Source organism: Kogia breviceps, chromosome 5 (genome assembly GCF_026419965.1).
Source record: "Kogia breviceps isolate mKogBre1 chromosome 5, mKogBre1 haplotype 1, whole genome shotgun sequence".
NCBI classification, from domain to species: Eukaryota; Metazoa; Chordata; class Mammalia; order Artiodactyla; family Physeteridae; genus Kogia; species Kogia breviceps.
Genome location: NC_081314.1, coordinates 5,671,110 through 5,690,147, shown reverse-complemented (window position 1 = coordinate 5,690,147; position 19,038 = coordinate 5,671,110). Strand labels below are relative to the sequence as shown.

The 19,038-nt window shown below is 40.1% G+C and overlaps 1 protein-coding gene across 1 annotated transcript in view; it reads right to left on the bottom strand.

Annotated features, from left to right (window-relative positions):
• Nucleotides 1–362: 362 nt before the first annotated feature.
• Nucleotides 363–19,038, bottom strand: part of WWTR1 (WW domain containing transcription regulator 1) — a 133,855-nt gene continuing 115,179 nt past the window's right edge. Inside the window, exons 5-7 of the mRNA XM_059064201.2 lie at nt 10,194–10,327; nt 8,385–8,497; nt 363–3,820 (exon numbers count right to left, since the gene is read on the bottom strand). Coding sequence (XP_058920184.1) covers nt 3,636–3,820; nt 8,385–8,497; nt 10,194–10,327 — 432 coding nt within the window. The 3' untranslated portion in view covers nt 363–3,635. The remainder of the gene's footprint in view (nt 3,821–8,384; nt 8,498–10,193; nt 10,328–19,038) is intronic.

Genomic DNA, 19,038 nt, shown 5'->3' with positions numbered 1-19,038 from the left:
TTTTAGTTTTGACGAGAAGCCACAGCTTATTGTTAATAACAGAGGAACACCTAAGAATCCTATAGTTCTGATGTCTCAGTCAAATCTGTGAGGGTGTTGGAAGGACTGTGTGATTTAGATTAAAATTATATATATATAATTTTTAAAGTCTCAGTGAGTTACTTCAAATAAAGTCTCAGTGAGTTACCAGAATTCTGTGGATATTTAGAATATTGAAGACTAGGCATTTGAGCCAAAAAAATGTTTGCCTACAAAATTTTATTTCTTTCATTGTCTGCCAGGTGGGTTACATAAGCCTTTCTTCAGTACCACCCAAAGCCCTCAGTAAAACGAACACACACAAATAATGACGAGATAAAGGCTCCAAGTGGAAATTCAACTGTATTTATTTTTCTTATACAGAATCAGAGAAGTAAAAACCAGTACCAAACTCCAGTTAAAATGGTTTGATTTGACTGATTTTTCTGCATACTTTCTGTATGTATAGCAATCTAAATTAAAAATAAACACACATATGTCATATTACAAAATGTAGAAATAATTTTTTAAAAAGTTAAAATACTAACACATAAATGATGTAGTGTGTTAGGGAAACGGTCTCTGTCAATCACCCATTTTCCCAATTAAATCAATCTACAATTTCCTTTTAACAGCTTTTATTTTTCATAAAAGTTGCACTTTCGGAAGTTACTTTCCAAGTATGTCATGAGAACACAACTTGTCATTAACAAAACTCACTCCACATCACCTTCTTCTACAGAGAGCTTTTCTCCCAAGCTGGAGTCAGCAGCATCCCCAGCAAGCTAAATGTTTTACTCTGTTTTCATGTATATTGTGTAATCAGTGAAAAGAAATAGCATTTCACATCCTAAATTCTATGGTGAAACACTAACAATTACTAAGATTTCCCAGAATTGCAAATAGGTTTTGACAATGTATTTACTTCAAGAAAATGTGTTTTATCAGGGGGAAAAAAAAACCTTGAAAGATCTCTGAAATTATTTTTCAATTTCAATTTTTAATCTGCCTTTTCTCTGGCAAAATTATTGGATGAAATTTATTGATTGATTTAGGACTAAAAAGATGAGATATTGTGGCAGTTCTTTTATAATAAGAAATATAGTATAAATAGCACCTTATCATGAATTCTGCAGGGGTTTTAACACTTACAATAATAGGAAAGAGCCTTTAAAAAGCTGTTCTTACTTTAGATTTCTAGCTTTAGTGTTCTTTAACAAAGGCCATATTTTATGGCCTTAAAAATAACAACAAAAATTATATCTGGCTTCATTTATAAGTAAACACGTAGTCAGGGTCCATATTTAATTCTGGAAAAATAATTGTTACGTTCATTAATAAATGTTCCAACTAATTTCACTAAAAAAATTCTTCTAGTATTTTCTAATGCCACAAGTTTACTAGGAAATTACTTCTAAAAATTGATAATACAAATCATTGATGTTTTAACTGCTTTAAAAAGAGAGGGGCATCTGTTTCTTTTATGTTTAATAACCTGAAAATGAGTCTATAAAAATTTTTTTTTTAAATACAGTAACACTGCTCAGTTTTTACTAGGTCCCTTGTTTTTGAGTCTTTTTTTTTTTTTTTTTTTTTGCTTTTTCTTAGAAAGAATGTACAATGCTTTTTGCAATTATTGCTAACACAAGAGGAAAAGAATAGTGCTCCCTTCAATTTAGTAGCAAAAGAAACATCTACCCCCATCTCTCTCAGAGCGCTTCGAGAGAGAGAAAGAAGGAATCAGAGGAACAGAAACCATGGGTCCTTCAGGGGAAAAAAGTCACTTCATTGTGTTGGAAGCAATGGTAGGTTTATGGTCTTTTCTGCCTACACACTTAACATCAGCGTAGACAGGGCAACACTAGCCCTGCCCCTCCTTCTCCCACATAAAGTGCACCGAAGCCTTCTTTTCTTCTACAACAGTCTTTTGGTACAAAGGCTGTAGGAGAAAATTGCTGCTTTGCTCTTTGGGGGCACCTCATACCTCCTGCTCGTCTTGCTTTTGGGGTACTACAGCTTGCCTATTTCCATTTCACACCTAACAGCCTTTCCACTATATTCCCTAACTTGACTACTTCATCTCTGACCTTTACACTTGCTTTCTTTCCAACAAGATAAGATGTATTCTGCCCATCTATCTTTTGGTAGATCGAAAAGGATCTCAGATCCCCAGCAAATAAGCCCCTTGGGAATGGAAAGGTTCCTCTCAGAGACCTGCATTATTAATGTCTCTCAAAAAAAGATATTAAATTCATAGATTATAAATAATGTCCGCTCAAAATATTCAACAGTTGAGGACTTCATTGGCAATGCAGGCAGGGTGCATGCCAGGCAAACCCAATGCTCTCTCTCAGTCCTTAAAAGCTAATAAGAAACGGTTTTGGTTACATAAGAGGTATTGAGTACATATTTCATGCCGTTTTATACCAACTGTAGCAAACAAGGTTAGGATAATACACTTAGGAATCAACATTAGTGACTTCAGAAACATGTCTCCACCATACACCCTCAGGGGTCATTTTTTTACATGTCAGTCAGAGATCTGCTTCACCTTCAAACAGTTTCATAGATAAGATTATTTTAAACCCTTGAAATCTTGAAAGAAGCAAAACCGACAAGGCTTTGGAATTTTAAAAGCAACAGCTTACTGTGCGTGCCATCAGGTTGAAAGCTATGTGGTACTGATGTTTTCAGAACGGTTTCAAAAGACAAAAATACAGTTGTCACTGATTTATCAAAAACATCTGACTGCCCTTATCAGCTACAAAATGATAGTGCTTCATAAAACGAACATTGAGTTCTAAGCTGCAGTTTAAAAAAAAAAATCCAACTTGTAATTTTAAAAACCTTTGTTTAATAGATGTTCCTAATTAGTACCAAACTGGCCTCTTTCATAAGATCTTAGTGTAGGAGCTGTGACTAATGCTGCTGTAACTCTCCTGCTGCAAGGACTAGCTGGCTAGACGCTGTGCAGTAAAATGCTAAAGGATAAACTACAATAGGACTGTGTGTGCCTTTGTGAATACAGGGTAATAAGAACCAACAGAACCAGCATGGATCCCAGACTACATTGTATTCCAAACAGCAGAATTTTACTATCTGTACAATGATTTTTAAAGCTCAAGTTAAATATTTTTTAAAGCATTTGGTACTAATGTCATCAATACAGTTTTTGAAACTGTAAATCAGGTTGAATTTTGTGTACATTTCCTGGACCGAGCCGCCTGTCAGAAGTCACTGCCTGTGGTCAGGTTTTCATGGTTTATAATCAATTGATGTATAAATTTCAGCTAACACCCATAAAGCTTAGTCATGGGGCAGCAGAAAGGAAAGCAGAAGAGCAATTCTGCATGATCAATTCTGCTGAAACAATTCTGCATAACCCATCACAGGAAGGCAGGCTTGCAGAAAATGAAAACAGAATGTTTATTTATGTTTAACTTACGTTACTGTCAATCAACTCCAGGCAATGATTAAACTGGCCACAAGGAAAGGAGGGAGCACGCGTCACGGAGGCAGTAAGCGGCATACCTGCAGACTTGCTTTGCTCCATCGCTTTTTCCAAGAGGCCCAGGAAATGTCAGGTCAAGGCTGCATCCAAGCTACAATGGTACTGATTACAGCCAGGTTAGAAAAGGCTCGCTTTTGTTCAGAGCAGATTCTACATCATTGAAGAGAGGGATCAGATCTTCAGATTCCAAAGTTCCTAGATCAACATTTGTTCCCGGAAGACAGTCAAGAAAATCAGGGAAACGGGTCTGCTGAGGGTTGATGTTCATGGGTGCCTGTCCTGCATTTTCTCCTATAACAGAATGAAATGAAACCATTTTAATTCTTTTTTAGAGCTCTTGAAAGAGGGACAAATTCAAGTGTCAACATAACTCTCATCTTCATTTCCACTGTGCCTACATTCCACCAGAAGATTTTATTGCTGCAGGTCTAAAATATTTCATCTCTGTGCAAAATTTCAGCTACCACATTATTGAAACTGAATCGGTGATGCTCACTCCTAAGAGATGCAGAGATGCCAGGTGAACCTTTCATTGTTCTGGGTAGACATTGTCCAGAATGGGTAAGTCCAGGGAAACAGGAAAGGAGCAAATGAGGGTGCTGTGGATCTGACTTACAATCAATGACTTCCCATGACAATGGCGTGAAGAGCTGGTTTGAGTAGAGAGGCCCTGCCTGTCGTAAAAACCTTATCACAGAGCTATAATCCAACGATTTAACTGTAAGCTCAAATTTGCCCATATCATCCCTCTTTATGTTCAAAGAGAGTAGTGAGGAGTTTCTTTCAACCACGTTATTAAAAAGCTATCTTCATTGAAGACTCTAGAGATCATTTTCAAAGTATTTTACAGAGTGGGTGCTGTAGTTCACCCCCCTCACTCCACACACACGTACAGCCCACAAATATCTACCCTTCTCACAATGCATATGAGTCACAATGCATGGGAGCTTTTTTTTTTTTTTTTTTTTTTGCAGTACGCGGGCCTCTCACTGCTGTGGCCTCTCCCGCCGCGGAGCACAGGCTCCGGACGCACAGGCCCAGCGGCCATGGCTCACGGGCCCAGCCGCTCCGCGGTATGTGGGATCCTCCCGGACCGGGGCATGAACCCGCATCTCCTGCATCGGCAGGCGGACTCCCAACCACTGCGCCACCAGGGAAGCCCCATGGGAGCTTATTAAGGTTCTGAGAAGTCTTGTAATAAGGAAGTCTGATATATTTTGCTTAAGCCACTATGACCTAAAGCCATTTCATCATCGAATGCAATTTTGGCAGAATTTATATCCTAATAGAACTAGAGTCTATAGAACCTAGTTGAGAGAATGCTGTTCCAGAGGAAAGTTAAGTGTCTGGGATATGACATGTGGAATACATGTTCTTCATGAATGAGAGTATAGGAGAAAACGTACGGACAACTGTGCCAGGAGACGGAACTCTTTAGCTGTGTAAACTTAGACACACTTCACCTGTCTGAAATTGGGATTATAGCACCTTCACAAACTGAAGTTAGGTGCCATACAATATCTGCCACACATCCATGGCTCTGGGCTTCATTCATACATACACACTTAGGAAAATACAGAAACACATTGCTTGTTGATTGTGCTGAGAGAAAGAAAAACTTGGGAACTCAATCACAGTTAATTACAATGATATCAGAGCAACTGGCTTATTCCAAGAGCCCCAACCAATCTTCTGAAGGGATAAAGTACACCTCAAGGTCTGAGGTGCATTGAAAACTATGGCCAGCTTTCACCATGGAATCACTTTTAAGACACTTACTAAATTAGCTTTTGTGTCCTACAAGTACGGTAGCCTTCCTGAAAAGCCTGCTTAGGAATTTCACTATTCTGAGCAAAACAGGAGAAAACTCATTTTAACCATATGCATTTTCCAAGGAGAAAAATTACATTTTTCTGAGTGATGGGGGAAAAATACTCAAACTTGCATTTTGGTGATAGTAAAACTTGATGGCTTTTCTATAACTCATAAAACATCAATGACTCTTAGGACTATTTTATAGGATTTTCACTGCAAAAGGCAGTACTTTAAAAGTTAAATCGAGTTCAACATGACCTCAATGCTGTTGTGTTACTGACTTGAAAAACAACATTAGTTTAGAAAATAAAATCCCAAATAACTTTTTTCTACCCACTAGAGTGTAGCAAATGGAAATGAGGCTTAAACAAATTATCTGCCCTGAAAAATCAGCTGATCTAAAGTGCTGGATGTCTTTTTTTCTTCATCTCCAGTTAGAATTATTCATCTCTACTGATTTCCCATTTTAACTTTTTAATAAGTCAAGGATTCATTTTTTAACCAAATAAAATCTCTCTGTTTTAAAGAATCCCTCTTATCCTTTCTCCTCGGGCATGGGAAGCATGAGGAGACTAGTTAAGGTTCTTCAATAAGGTTAACAATCTTAAAATCTCTCTCTTTGGAGCAACTCTGCAACCTCGTAGTAATTTTTTGGGTCTTTGCAGTTTCATCCATTTAAAAAGTGGGACATATTGTACAACATGGGGAATACAGCCAATATTTTACAATAACTATAAATGGAGTATAACCTTTAAAAATTGTGAATCACTGTATTGTACACCTGTAACTTATATAATATTATATGGAAACTATACTTCAATTAAAATATAAAGGATGCATATCTGCATAGATAATAAAAATGAATGAATGAATGAGTGAAAAGTGGGACAGACAAAAAAAAACAAGCAATTCTTAAAACGGTGTGATTATTGCAGAATGTTCTGGAAGGTGGTTGACTTCCAGCCTTTGCTCCTGTTATTCCCTCTACTCTATCCTCACACCATGTCCAGCTGTTGTCTCCATGTGTATTTTGCAAAGGGAGTGTTCAGCTGGCTTGTTCCCATTTAGCATGCGGTCAGCCAAGCTCTGTGACCTCATGAGCCCTCACAACTCTACCAGGTGAGCACGTTACTCCTACTTTATAGGTGAAAAATCTGAGGCCCCTGGGAGGTTATGTCACTTACCCAAAGTCATTACTAAGAAGTAGAGAAGCAAAGATCCAACTCAGGTTGCCTGACTGCAAAGACTACGTTCTTTTCAGGACACCACTTAATTCTACATTTTGGCTTCAAAAACATTCCCTACTTCTCCACTCAATGTCATTTTAAAAAGCCATAGAATAGAATCCATCTTCTTTTATTTTTAAATGTCAAGCTTGGATTTAGATCTCCTGAGTCATTTCTTATTTAACTTTGCTTTTTATCTTTACTGGCTTCCCAGTGTTTAAAAGATGAAAGCAAACAATTATTAAACATAGGAAGGAGCCACTTCATCAGGCAGGTCCGAAGAGGGCAAGATAAATCTCACACCGAAAAATAAAGAGAGGGATCAAGAGAGGGAGGGAGGGAAGCAGGAAGGGAGGGAGAAAGCTGAAGTAATAAACTGAAGAATAACAAAACAAACAGTTCAAACTATTCCTGTGTGACTCCTCACAAGACAGTCTGTGCAATTCTCTCAACAAGTAGATAACGGGCTGCACGGAGAGCCCGGAACAGCTGCTCCAACCTTCTGGCCGAGTTTGACTTTTGTCTGACCAATCGTTTAGTTCTGGAGCACAAAGTGCAGTCATCGAGGAGCAGAGAGAGTAACAAACACGGGCGCTCTGGACAACGGCACTGGGGAAAGCAATCATTTCATCACAGAATGATTTTCTTTCAACAATGACGATGGAGGAGAAACTTGCATGAACAGCTCCAAAGAGGGGATACATCGGCTATTATTTAATTTTGTTTAAGTCCATTTTCAGGGTTTTTTTTAATTGAAGTACAGTTGATTTACAATGTTGTGTGGGTTTCAGGTGGTGCAGCAAAGTGATTCAGCTGTACATCTATAGATGTAGATATAGGTATAGATACAGATATTTATATAGATATTCTTTTTCAGATTTTTTTTCTATTATAGGTCATTTCAAGATGTTGAATATAGTTCCCTGTGCTATACAGTAGGTCCTGGTTGTTAGCTGTCATTTAATTTTGGTTTCAGAATATCTTCTGGGAGTTTAGGACTTTGATAATTAAGTCTAGACCAAATTTGGAGGCATCGTTCCTAGAGAAACGGTGAAAAGGAGGTAACTGGAAAGCCAGCTGAGGCCTAGCCTGAAGGCAGGGCAGGCCAGGAACTCCGTTAAATTTAACTGCTGAGGGAGGACACTGTTACCATGTTAGGATGTGGAGCTGACATTTTAGAATCCTCTGAGTTGCTTAACTTGCCAAATGCCCGCTGCCAATTACTTCCCAATGCAGTTAATGACATGAAAAAATTTGCATGCTGGTGGCCTGTACATTACAACCAAAAGCTAGAAAAGCATAAATATTCCATTGTGGAAGAATGGCAAAGCAGACAGTGGTATGTTAATGCAATTGTGAGGAAAGGGCTATATGAAGCAAGGGCAAGCAAAAGGAAGAAAGGAAGGGAGGGAGGGAGGGAGGGAGGGAGAGGAAAAAAGCAGAAATTAAAATCCTGTGCCCATATATAAAACTGTATTTGTATAAACTATGGGGAAGGGGCTAGAGTTTATTAATAGTGCCTGGGTTCCAGTGGCTTTTCAGCTGTCTGTTTATGTCGTTGTTGAGGGTAAGTGTCTCTGGTTGGATTTTAGAATTGAGAGGACTAGGGAACTTCCTTTGCGGTCCAGTGGTTAAGACTCCGCTCTTCCAATGCAGGGGGCAAAGGCTGCATCCCTGGTTAGGGAACTAAGATCCCGCATGCTGAGCGGTGTAGCCAAAAAAATAAAATAAGATAAAATAAACGAATTGAGAAGACTAAAGAGATGATTTAAAAGTGCAAACCCACTGCAAGGCCTCACAGGCTTGGCTCCTACCTGTGTCCATCTCATCCACGTTGCTGAGGAAGTCCTCCGGAGTCGTTGGGACACTGTAGCACCCTAGCCCCAGGCCGCTGTCGGTGCTCTGCTCCCTCGAATGATACGGCCCCCTGCAGAGCAAAAGACGGAAAGAAATTTCAAAATTAAAATACAGTCATGAAGACCCTCAACTAGTGTAGTTCTGTCAACCTGCCCGATCTTCAGATAACAAAGGGAGGTGGCCTTTACACTTCCTTTTAATTTTGAAACATATATCCCTATGTCAATGAAATTAATAAATTGTAAGCAAAAACAAACTGACCATTCATACTAAATTGACACTGATTCCCTTTTCATCTCAAAAGAACATTTTGAACACCGTTCTACATACAGAGAATGACACCATTTACGTACATTTTTTCAAAACCGAAAACAATATTGAATATTGTTTCTGGATACAGACATTAACAGGCAATAAGAAATATAAAAATATGTGTGATGAAAAAAGAAAAAAGACAATGTGTGTGATGGATACACATCAATTTCCAAATAGTGGCTACCACTAGGGAGGGAAGACGGGAAAGAAATGGATTTCAGTGGTGGGGGGGAAGGGTCTAAATATGAATTGTAATACTTATTCAAAAAAAAATAAGATCTATGGAAATATGCAAAATGTGGGAGTTGGGTACACGGGTAAATCTTAAGTTATTCTTTATACGCCTCTGTACGGTTGAAGTAGTTTTAAATCAATCATTTAAAAATGCCTTTCTTTCATTATTTCCCTTACTGTTTGTTTTCATCTCTCTCTCTATTTTTAATAACTTTCATAACTGCATTTGCCTGTTTGCCAGAAGCCTCTGCAAGGGCAGAAAAGACACAGGAAATAGTTTAAAAGGCTTTATTTGGGTTTAAAAGGCTACAATGAAGGTTGACTACTTCTACTCATGAAGATATTTCTGGTTCAATCACCTTTTCCCTCTGCTCAGATATTTCATATTTTAAAACAACACCTCTTTGTTTTAATTAAAAAATTTTAAATTGTGAAATAATTCTAGACTCACACAGAAGATGTAAAAAGAGTACAGAGTTCCTGTGCATCCTGTACCCAGCTTCCCCAAGGACATGGTACACAACGATATAGTACAGTGATCAACACCAGGAATTGACCATGTATAATAATACTATTAACTAAACTATAGACCTTATTCACATTTTGCCACAAACATCACCTCTTAATTGTTTTGCTCCCTTATTTGCCATATGACATGCTCTTATCCCCTGTTGGCTACATAAAACCACAAGATTCTTCTAAGTAATTACTATACACCATCCCATTGAAATCGTTAAGTTCATCCCCATTTTCAAATTATTGACTAGGGGTTTACTCCATGCCATAGCACCAATTTTTGAATTTGAGATTTTTTTTAAAAAGGTAGATGACTCCTTCCTCCACTTTTTTTTTTCTGCCACCTCCTTCCACATCCTCCCCCTATCCTAACCCCATCCTCCAAGCTCTCCAGCTTTTCCCAACATAAACAAAGATCTGTTATACTGTAAACCACATAATAAAGAAAGCAAAAATAAGTGGCCCTGGGCTTCCCTGGTGGCGCAGTGGTTGAGAGTCTGCCTGCCGATGCAGGGGACACGGGTTCGTGCCCCGGTCCGGGAAGATCTCACGTGCCGCGGAGCGGCCGGGCCCGTGAGCCATGGTTGCGGAGCCTGTGCTCCGCAACGGGAGAGGCCACAACAGTGAGAGGCCCGCGTACCAAAAAAAAAAAAAAAAAAAAAAGAAAAAGAAAAATAGGTGGCCCTAAAATGTTGACTTACCCATTGAGGAAAGGATCCGAGCTATTATTAGTGATGGATCTCATGTCTGGAGTCATGGCGGGTGGGTTGACAGCAGCCTGAACCGTGGCTAGAGTCTCGGCTTCCATGGGGAGCTGTCTACAGAGGGCGGCTTCCTACAGAGAGGTGACAGTCCGAGAGAGAGGCAACAGTGATTCATTCATTGTCATAAGGATCAGGGCAAAGGATGCTTTGTATAAAAACTTTTCACCAAACACAAAAGCACTTTACGTTTATTCCTCATACGTCAAAATCATCAGGAAATCATTAGTGTTCTTTCTCTGAAGAAATCTTACAGGTATAAGTCACTTTTTCACATTCACAAAATTAATGAGAAGCTCATGTAATATCTGCCCTCAAGGCACTTACATAGCAACTATCTTAACCAATTTTCTATCCACTTGCTTAAAAATACCCAACTCATATAAGGGCCTCTCAAGACACTTTCTCAGAGACGAGGCTATTTTTACCCAGGTGCTCAGACCAAATCTAAGTCAATCAAAGCAGTCGTACTCCTCTAGACTAGCAGGTACATTCTGGTCTTTGCCACTTATAGGCCAGTAAAGCAGTGGGATTACAGAGTTCTGGCTCTGCATTGAGTCACATCTGGCAGTTTTATATCAATAACCAGGAGAGCAGAACAACCAGTTTAAAAGCTTGTTAGTCAATCAGTTTTTCTATTTTACTAATTATTTTGTTGACTAAAATGGCTGACTTTTGGGGAACCATGCAGATCCAATCCAAATGCCACTGACGATTAACTATTTGATAGCATATGGATTTCATTAGCAAAAATTAAAACACTAGCATTTCTTTAAGCTAGCATTACTTTGCCAAGGAGAGTCAATCCAAAAGGTTACAAATCTGACTGCAATTACTTTCTCTAGATAAAACCTCTAGGGAGTCTCTCCCATTTTGACAAACACGACCAGACGTCAAATTCCTTTCAAATCTGCTGCTGTTTCCAGAGAATAATACGTTTATATATCTATACATGCGTCCAAAACCAAAGTTAGGCCCTCCCCATATTTATGCCTATCGGTTTCCCACTACTCAGGCTGAATCACTGGTCTCACCATCCCTCAAACCCCAAAACCACGGCCACAATGGCAAACAGAATATTTAGACCATCTAAGTTACAGTGTCTGTGTTAGATCCCTTCCAGCTCCGACACACATGATTTTAGAGAGTAACTGCTGTCTAGACAAGTCTAGTGAAATCATCGGCCATAAAAACTTTCGGTTACTAGAGTTCATTATACTGTTCCGAGGAGTTATGGTAGCATGACTCTTATAAACCATGAAGACCTGATTGATAAGAAACTGCATTGTTAACTTATACTGAAATAAATACCCTGTCAGGATAGGGCTCTTGGTTCACCTCTGTTCATTTGGATTGCAAATAATCAAATACTTAACTAACAAATTTTATTCAGTAATCTGTAAAAAGCAAACAAAAAAATGGAGTTTTCTTTTTTTTTAAGGGGGATTTTAATCTCAATCTTGGAAGTACCTTCTGACTAAATCTAGAAAAACTGAATTATTTCCTATAGTTGTTTTTATGTGGTAGGCAGAGTGCATTAGAAATCTTATCTTCCAACCAAAGCTCACCTGGAGGCCTCACACACAAGAATAACAGGGATTGGACGTGTGAAGAGCACAGAGGCCACCAAACTCTCAAACAGACTCATACACACAAACCACAGCCTAAAAACAGCTAGTCAATGATATACTTTCTAGTCCTTTATAAACTGTAAATGCAAAGATCCTTTGGGCAATAACCTTCATTATCCAAAAAAATCAATTGTAACTAGAATATTCCAATTCTCCAAACTTTCAGAATAAATGTGGAGTTTACCCCTAAACGGATACCCATTTAAACATACAGCTTGAAGAGGTTGCTGCATTTCTTTACATGTGATACAATTTTATCACCATATATCTTAAGAACACTAGTTGAATTTGCAGTTTTCCAGGTGGTCTGCATTTAAATATAATAAGAATCATTTCTGGAACTTCACTGGGGAAAAAAATATAGATACAATGTATATATGAATTATTTGTCATCTCTAATGACATATCATATGAAAATAAAAGTTTAAATTGTAAGAAAAATATCTAGTTTCTGATATTTTAAGCTTTCCTCTTCATTTAAATTACTCTCGGGATAGGTCAAATAGATACAATATGCATTTTAAAAGAATGCTTGTGTGTGGCTAAACATATAAATGAAATTCAAAAGAACTATTTATAATAACCAAAGCTGGAAGAACCTATACTATTATATATCAGGGAAAACGTTTCATGGTGCCATTTGACATCTGTCCCCTCTATTTCAAATGAGAGATAACTGAAGTTCCATCCCACAGCATCGATGTTTCCCTAACTACTTTGAGGACTTGACCCCCACGGCATCATAAGAGGCAATGCTCTGTTCTGCCTGTAGGGGGCTCGCACTATCATTTTCGCCTCCGAATGACTAACTTGGGAGAGAGAATACAGAAAAGGTGTTGAATATACCTGAAAACTAACTTTGCAATATAAATTAGGCCAGTCCGAGTTAGAAAGTTTTCCGAGGGGGCAACACTTTCTTGGAGATTATTCTAAGATTATTCTTAAGTCACAGCAGCCACTGTGAAGGTTATGTTGGCCCCTGGCTCTAAACCCACTTGCTCCCTATCCCACCTGGACGGTGGCCCACAAAGCCTGCCTGACAGCCCTGTCCACGTCTTCTCCTTTGTCTCGGACAGGACGCCCTCACTCCTTTACTCCCTTCTCACTGCTCCTCCCGCTTCCGGCATCTGCTCCTCCCACTTCCGGGATCTGCTCCTCCCACTTCCGGAATCTGCTCCAACTGTTCGTTCTGCTTGGAACACTCTCCTCAGATCTTCCTGAAGTTCACGCCTTCATTGATGTCTGTCTCAACAGATGCCATCTCGTCAGAGATTACATTCAGTGTTCTTGATGGCAACTTATATATTTACTGTCTGTCTTTCTCTTTAGAATGTAAAGAGAGGGAAGGGATCTTGTTTGTCATGTTCACTTCTGCATCCCCACTGTGTATAACAACCCAGGCATATAGTGGGCACTTGATAAATATTCACTCAACGAAGAAATGAAAAATATTGCTGGAATTCAAATGGAAATATTTTAAATTATAATTAATAATAAAAGGAAAAATTAACTAAGATCATTCGATCCTCATCTTCAACCACAAGTATGAGTAAAACAACAGTCTACTGTGTAGATCCCAACTAGCCAGGCTCAAACTCCATCCTAATGAAATGATCCCATGGTGTTTTTCCTGCTCCCAACACAGAAGATGAGCAGGAGGGCTGAGTGGTCAGGAGCAGGGATTCCAGGGCCAAATGCTTGGATTGGAACCCTGGCCACGCCACCTCCCAGCCAGTTATCTAATTTCTTTGTTCCTCATTGGTAAAGTAAGGATAATAATAGCATCCACCCAACAGGGCAGCTGTGGTGATAAAATGAGATAACACATATAGGGTACTTAGAGCAGCGCTGGCACACGAGATCACTTAATAAATGTTAACTAAGTATTATTATCATCTCATGTTCTGTATTCCAATCCCAGAAAACAAAACAAAAGCAAAAACAAAAATAAACAATCTTAAAAGTCACACTAGCACATGGAACTGATCCACTTTGAGTGGTCTGACACCTTTTCCTGGTCAACTTTCACCTTGGAAGGATTACACCAAATGTGAAATTCATCATGAGTCAGCAAGGCTAAGAATATAACTTTTAAAAAAATTTTTACCAAGGAGAGGTTTATAAACCTTTTTGTATAACATAAAATTGATTTTTAATATAAGTGGAGAATGGTGAGAAGTTTCATTTCACTCAATTATATTTTATAAGTTCCGTATTTAGATTTTTTTTTTTGCCACACTGCGTGGCATGTGGAACTTCCCCAACCAGGGATGGACCCTGCACCCCCTGCAGTGGGAGTTTGGAGTCTTAACCACTGGACCCCCAGGGAAATCCCCATATTTAGAATTTGTAAAGGCCTAGCCTTTTTTGAATGAAAATCGTTTCCTATTTCTGTTCATACATTGAAGAAGAATAGCAATACAAAATCTATGGTTTGGAAATAAAAGAACTAACCTCACTAACACGTCCCCATCCAAAGTAAGGAGGATTTTTATTTTAAAAAGAAAAAGAAAAGAAACTAAATTTAAGTATAAAATTAAGCCCCAGACGCAGTACGATTTTGGCTGCCACTTGACCTCCGCTGCCCTCGCACGGGCAGAAACGAAAGGCAAACACCTGACTTTAGTTTGACCGAGATGAGGGAGTCAAGACTGAAGGAGAAGCAGAAGCAAAGGCTGCAGATGGGGTACTGGACTAAGTGGACTGACGTGGAAACAGGGACAGTTGAACAAGGCTGGTCTAGGACAAGACTCAGGTCTCCAACTCCGGGCTGGCAGCACAGCTGCCCTAACCCTGTGCTCCCTCCCCAGCTCCCCCCAGTGCAGGCAGGATAACAAATGCTAAGCTGGAGGCACACCTGAGCCCCTTGGTCTGTCTCATCTCCTACCTCCACTCCAGTTCAGCAAGATCCTTTCCCAGTGTCCCTTCCACTCCCACCCACCCTATCCTCCCAAACAAGTCTTCAGTTTCCTGAAGTTCCTCAGTACTTTGGGTCCCTCTTCATCAAGACATATCCCCCCACCCTTAGGGCTTCTGTTACGTCACCTTTCCCAGGATGCCTTCCCTGACAACCATAACCACAGCAAACCACCACCTGCCCCTTTCCCACCCCTGAAGTCCAAAATAACGCATCCAGCTGGGGTCTGAAACTCCATGTCTCACAGTACACTCCTCACCCGGCCCCAAAGCAGCTCTTCCTGCTGACGTCAAGCTTTCTCCTAATGCCATCACCCCTTCTCCCAGCTCCAAATCTCAGTCCACTGTCTCCCTCAGTCCCCACAACAATTCATTCATTTGCTCCTGTATGTATTTTTTTAAAATACCATGGAGACTACCAGGTGCCAGGTGCTGTTGTCGGCAACAGGGATACAGCAATGAAAAATACAGACAGTGTCCTGCCTCTTCAGGGATTCTACTAGAGGAGGAGACAGACTCCAACAGAAAATGATGCAGAAGGGCCAAGCCTCGTGGGGTCCATCTCCCCGATATCTACATGCTCCAAACCTTCTTTCCGACTCAAGTCGTCTGCACTCCTTCTCTAGACCTACCAATCAATCTCCACGTGCAAGGCTGTTCTACACTTTGTCACGATCTTTACAAAGAGTGACCAGAGGAGAAAAATCAGAATAGGGAACGGTCAGAGTGTCATGTCCTATGAAGAAGCAAGGGGACTGTTTAAGGAGAGACTTGTAGCACACCACGGCTCTCAAACTATTATTGACTGCCACATGAAAAAGAAGGAAGATTCCTTCTACCCCAGACTGGAGGCAGATCTGATGGAGGACTTTGTAGTTAGTAGTTCGTTCAGTGATAGAACTGGCTGCTTCTCAATTCTCTGGGCTACTGGCTACTGGAATTTTCAAGCAGTTGTCGAGGGTTAAATGCTACTGGATATGACCAGGGCTTGGCACAGGAGAGAAAGTGTCCTTGGATTCAGAATGATGAAAGCTCAAATCCCAGCTGAGCTACTCCCTAGCTATAACATTTTGGAGTACATTTTTAACCTTTCAGTTTGTTCATCTGAAGAAAAAGGAAAAAAAAAAAAGACATAAGATTTATCTTGCTGGGCTGTTACAAAGATTAAAAAGCATATTTATCAAGAACCTGGCACAGTGAGGCAGTTACTAGAATAAGCTACTTACTCATGGTGTTAAATGTTTTAGGAGGTGGAGATGTTAGCTAATACTTGCGTATCACTTACTACTTGTGAAGCACTGTCCTAAGTGCTTTAACATACTATATCTCATTTCATCCTCACGACAACGCAGCTGTCTCCATTTTATGGATGAGGACACTGAGGCACAGAGAGAGGAAGCAACTTTCCCAGGATCCGGCCCCAGAGTCTGTTGTCATAGCCACTACACAGACAGTGGCAAAGAGAGGAAAGCCAAAGATTGAGGTCGGAGGACCTCAAATTTTCAGCCCCTTCACCTACTGGCTATGGGACTTGGGCATCTTATTTCATTTCTCTGAGCTTGTTTTCCCAGCTATAAAACAGAAATACCAACCCCCCTCCTTAGGGCAGTTTAGAGGATTTAATGAAGTGGCCTGTTTCACTGTCCTGAACACAGTTTCCCTCTCTGAACTGGAAAAGAGATGGAACTGGGCATAGTCTCTGATCCTTTTCAATGTATAAGGGTGGAGCTAGTATCCTGGGAATTCACAAGCACATCCAGCAAAGTTATAAGTTCAGAATTTAAAGGCCAATTTCAGAAAGATCTGGAAAGCTGCCCCTGGTAACCTCACCCCTACCCTGCTCCACCACAACTTTATTTGTTCTCTACATCCAAGCTGGGGGTGGAAAGACTGTTGCAAAATAAAGGCTTGAGAATCTCCTTCAGAGTTTGTGGTCTTCCATCTAGCTCCCTAAGAGTAATTACATGCCGGTTTAAAAGCACCCTCTCCTAGTGGCTGGGGGAGGGGGTGGTGGGTCAAATAGCTGGAGGGGTGTGAAAGACAAAGGCCCATCTGTAAGAGGAAGGTGTCCTTGGAAGCAAACTTCAAACCTCCTTTCCTTCCAGCTCCTCACTGGCCTGCAGCCTGCCTTTGGAATAAATCAAGAGAGGAGGTGAGAAAGTCAACAGCAGTTGAAAGCATCCTGCAGCCCTGTCCATCCCCCCAGGCTAAAGGAGCGCCTCCCGCCAGCCAGCCCGCCCTGGCCCTCCCTGGAATGTACTTCAAAGAGAAAGGAAAGACAATAACCTCTTCTGAGGGTGCCTGCTTGATTTAGGTGTGTGTGGCCAGGGGATACTACAAAAATGGAAGATTGCATTGTTTTAATTAGAAAGGGTGGGGTGAATAGAAACAAATGAAAGACAAAAAAAAAAAGACAATATTTTGAAATCCTAACATTTAAACAGTTATTCTGGTGCAGAGAAGTTGCTCTCTCTGCCAAACCTCTCCAGACTTCAGAGGCAGAATGCTGAATTATTTACCTTCTTTATAAGGAAAAAAAAAAAAAAAGCATGCCCAATGTAAATCTCTTTTTAACTCTGTGCTACAGGATTCTCGAAATTCACTGTCACATTTCCTGGAGCCTCCCTTTTGGAAATACCTCATCACACAAGCTCAGCTGCCAGACTCAGACTGTCCAAACTCTGACACTTCGGGGAAGACATTTGTTGAGTCCATAATTATTATCCATGGCCTGTTTGATGCTCTTTTAATTCAGGATGTATATAGCAATCTTGTGTTGCTCCATAATCTCTGTTATCCTTTAGAATCGAATTAAGGAAAACATTATATAATTTAGATAGTCTCCTCTTTACTTAAGAAAAATAGCTGAATGGATTTCAAGATGGAATATTTCTTCCTACCTCGGATCTTATCAAGATCCGAAATACGAAGCTGCTTTGCATTTGTGCAAACCTGGTGAACCTCCATTTCAAAAAATGTCTTTGTACTACTCAGCCATAAAAAAGGACAAAATTTTGCCATTTGCAGCAACATGGATGGACTTGGAGGGTGTTATGCTAAGTGAAATAAGACAGAGAAAGACAAATAATGTACACTATCACTTATATGTGGAATCTAAAAAAATACAACAAATAGTGAATATAGCAAAAGAGAGGCAGACTCACAGGTATAGAGAACAAAGTAATGGTTACCAGTACAGAGGTTGGGGGTAATACAGGGATGAGGAATGGGAGGTACAAACTATTGGGAATAAGATAGGCTCAAGGATGGATCGTACAACATGGGGAATACTGCCAATATTCTGTAATAACTATAAATGAAAAAACCTTTAAAAATGAATTAAAAAATTGTAATAGCCTATAATAGAAAAGAATCGTAAAAAGAATATATATATGTATAAATGAACACTGCTGTATACCTGAAACTAACACAACATTGTAAGTCAACTGTATTTCAATAAAATTTTTTTTTAAACTGTATAAAAAATAAATATTTAAAAGTAAATAAATAAATAACAATTTTAAATGTGTCTGATTTATAATATCTTTCAAAAGGGTCCCTTTTAAAAGAATTGGTATTTTTCAGAAAATGGATTATTTCTGGGACTTGTAGGCAAATGGAACACTGACAGCAGTTAGAATGGAAGCCCTTTGAGGGTAGGGACCAAGCCTATTCGTTCACTGCTGTGCATTTAGTGCCTGGAGCATGTTGAACAAATGAATGAATGAACGTACTCTGCAGGGATCCACACCCTGGGTGGACAACTGGTGACCTCTGATGTTGCAGTCAATCCTGAAACCTAATTCTCTGAAATGCTTTTCTAAAAGGAAATTATAGCCCCATGTGCTGAAGGCAAGACTCTATGAAGCAGCCACTACTTAGGCGATGATATGACACTTTTTAACGTCTCTAAATAGCTATTCTTCACATGACAAAAAACAGACCTCAGAACCTTCCCTGGACCAGTGCTGCTCACAGCCGGGTGTGTCCCTCCCCCGGGCCCTCGGTCAGGAATGGCTGCCAGAGGCCAGCCAGCTGGCCAGCCAGACCCGGTAGTGGCTGTCAAGCCCAACAAAAATCTGTGAGACCTGCCAAAAGAATTCTGAGGCCTCCTGCCCAAGCCCTCTCCCCTTGTCCCTGTTGCCTCGGCAACCAGAGGCCGGGCTTAGTCAGCATTTTTGTTTGACAAGCTGCTTTCTCCCGTCCACTGAGCCTCAGTTAAGGGAAGGATGGCGGTA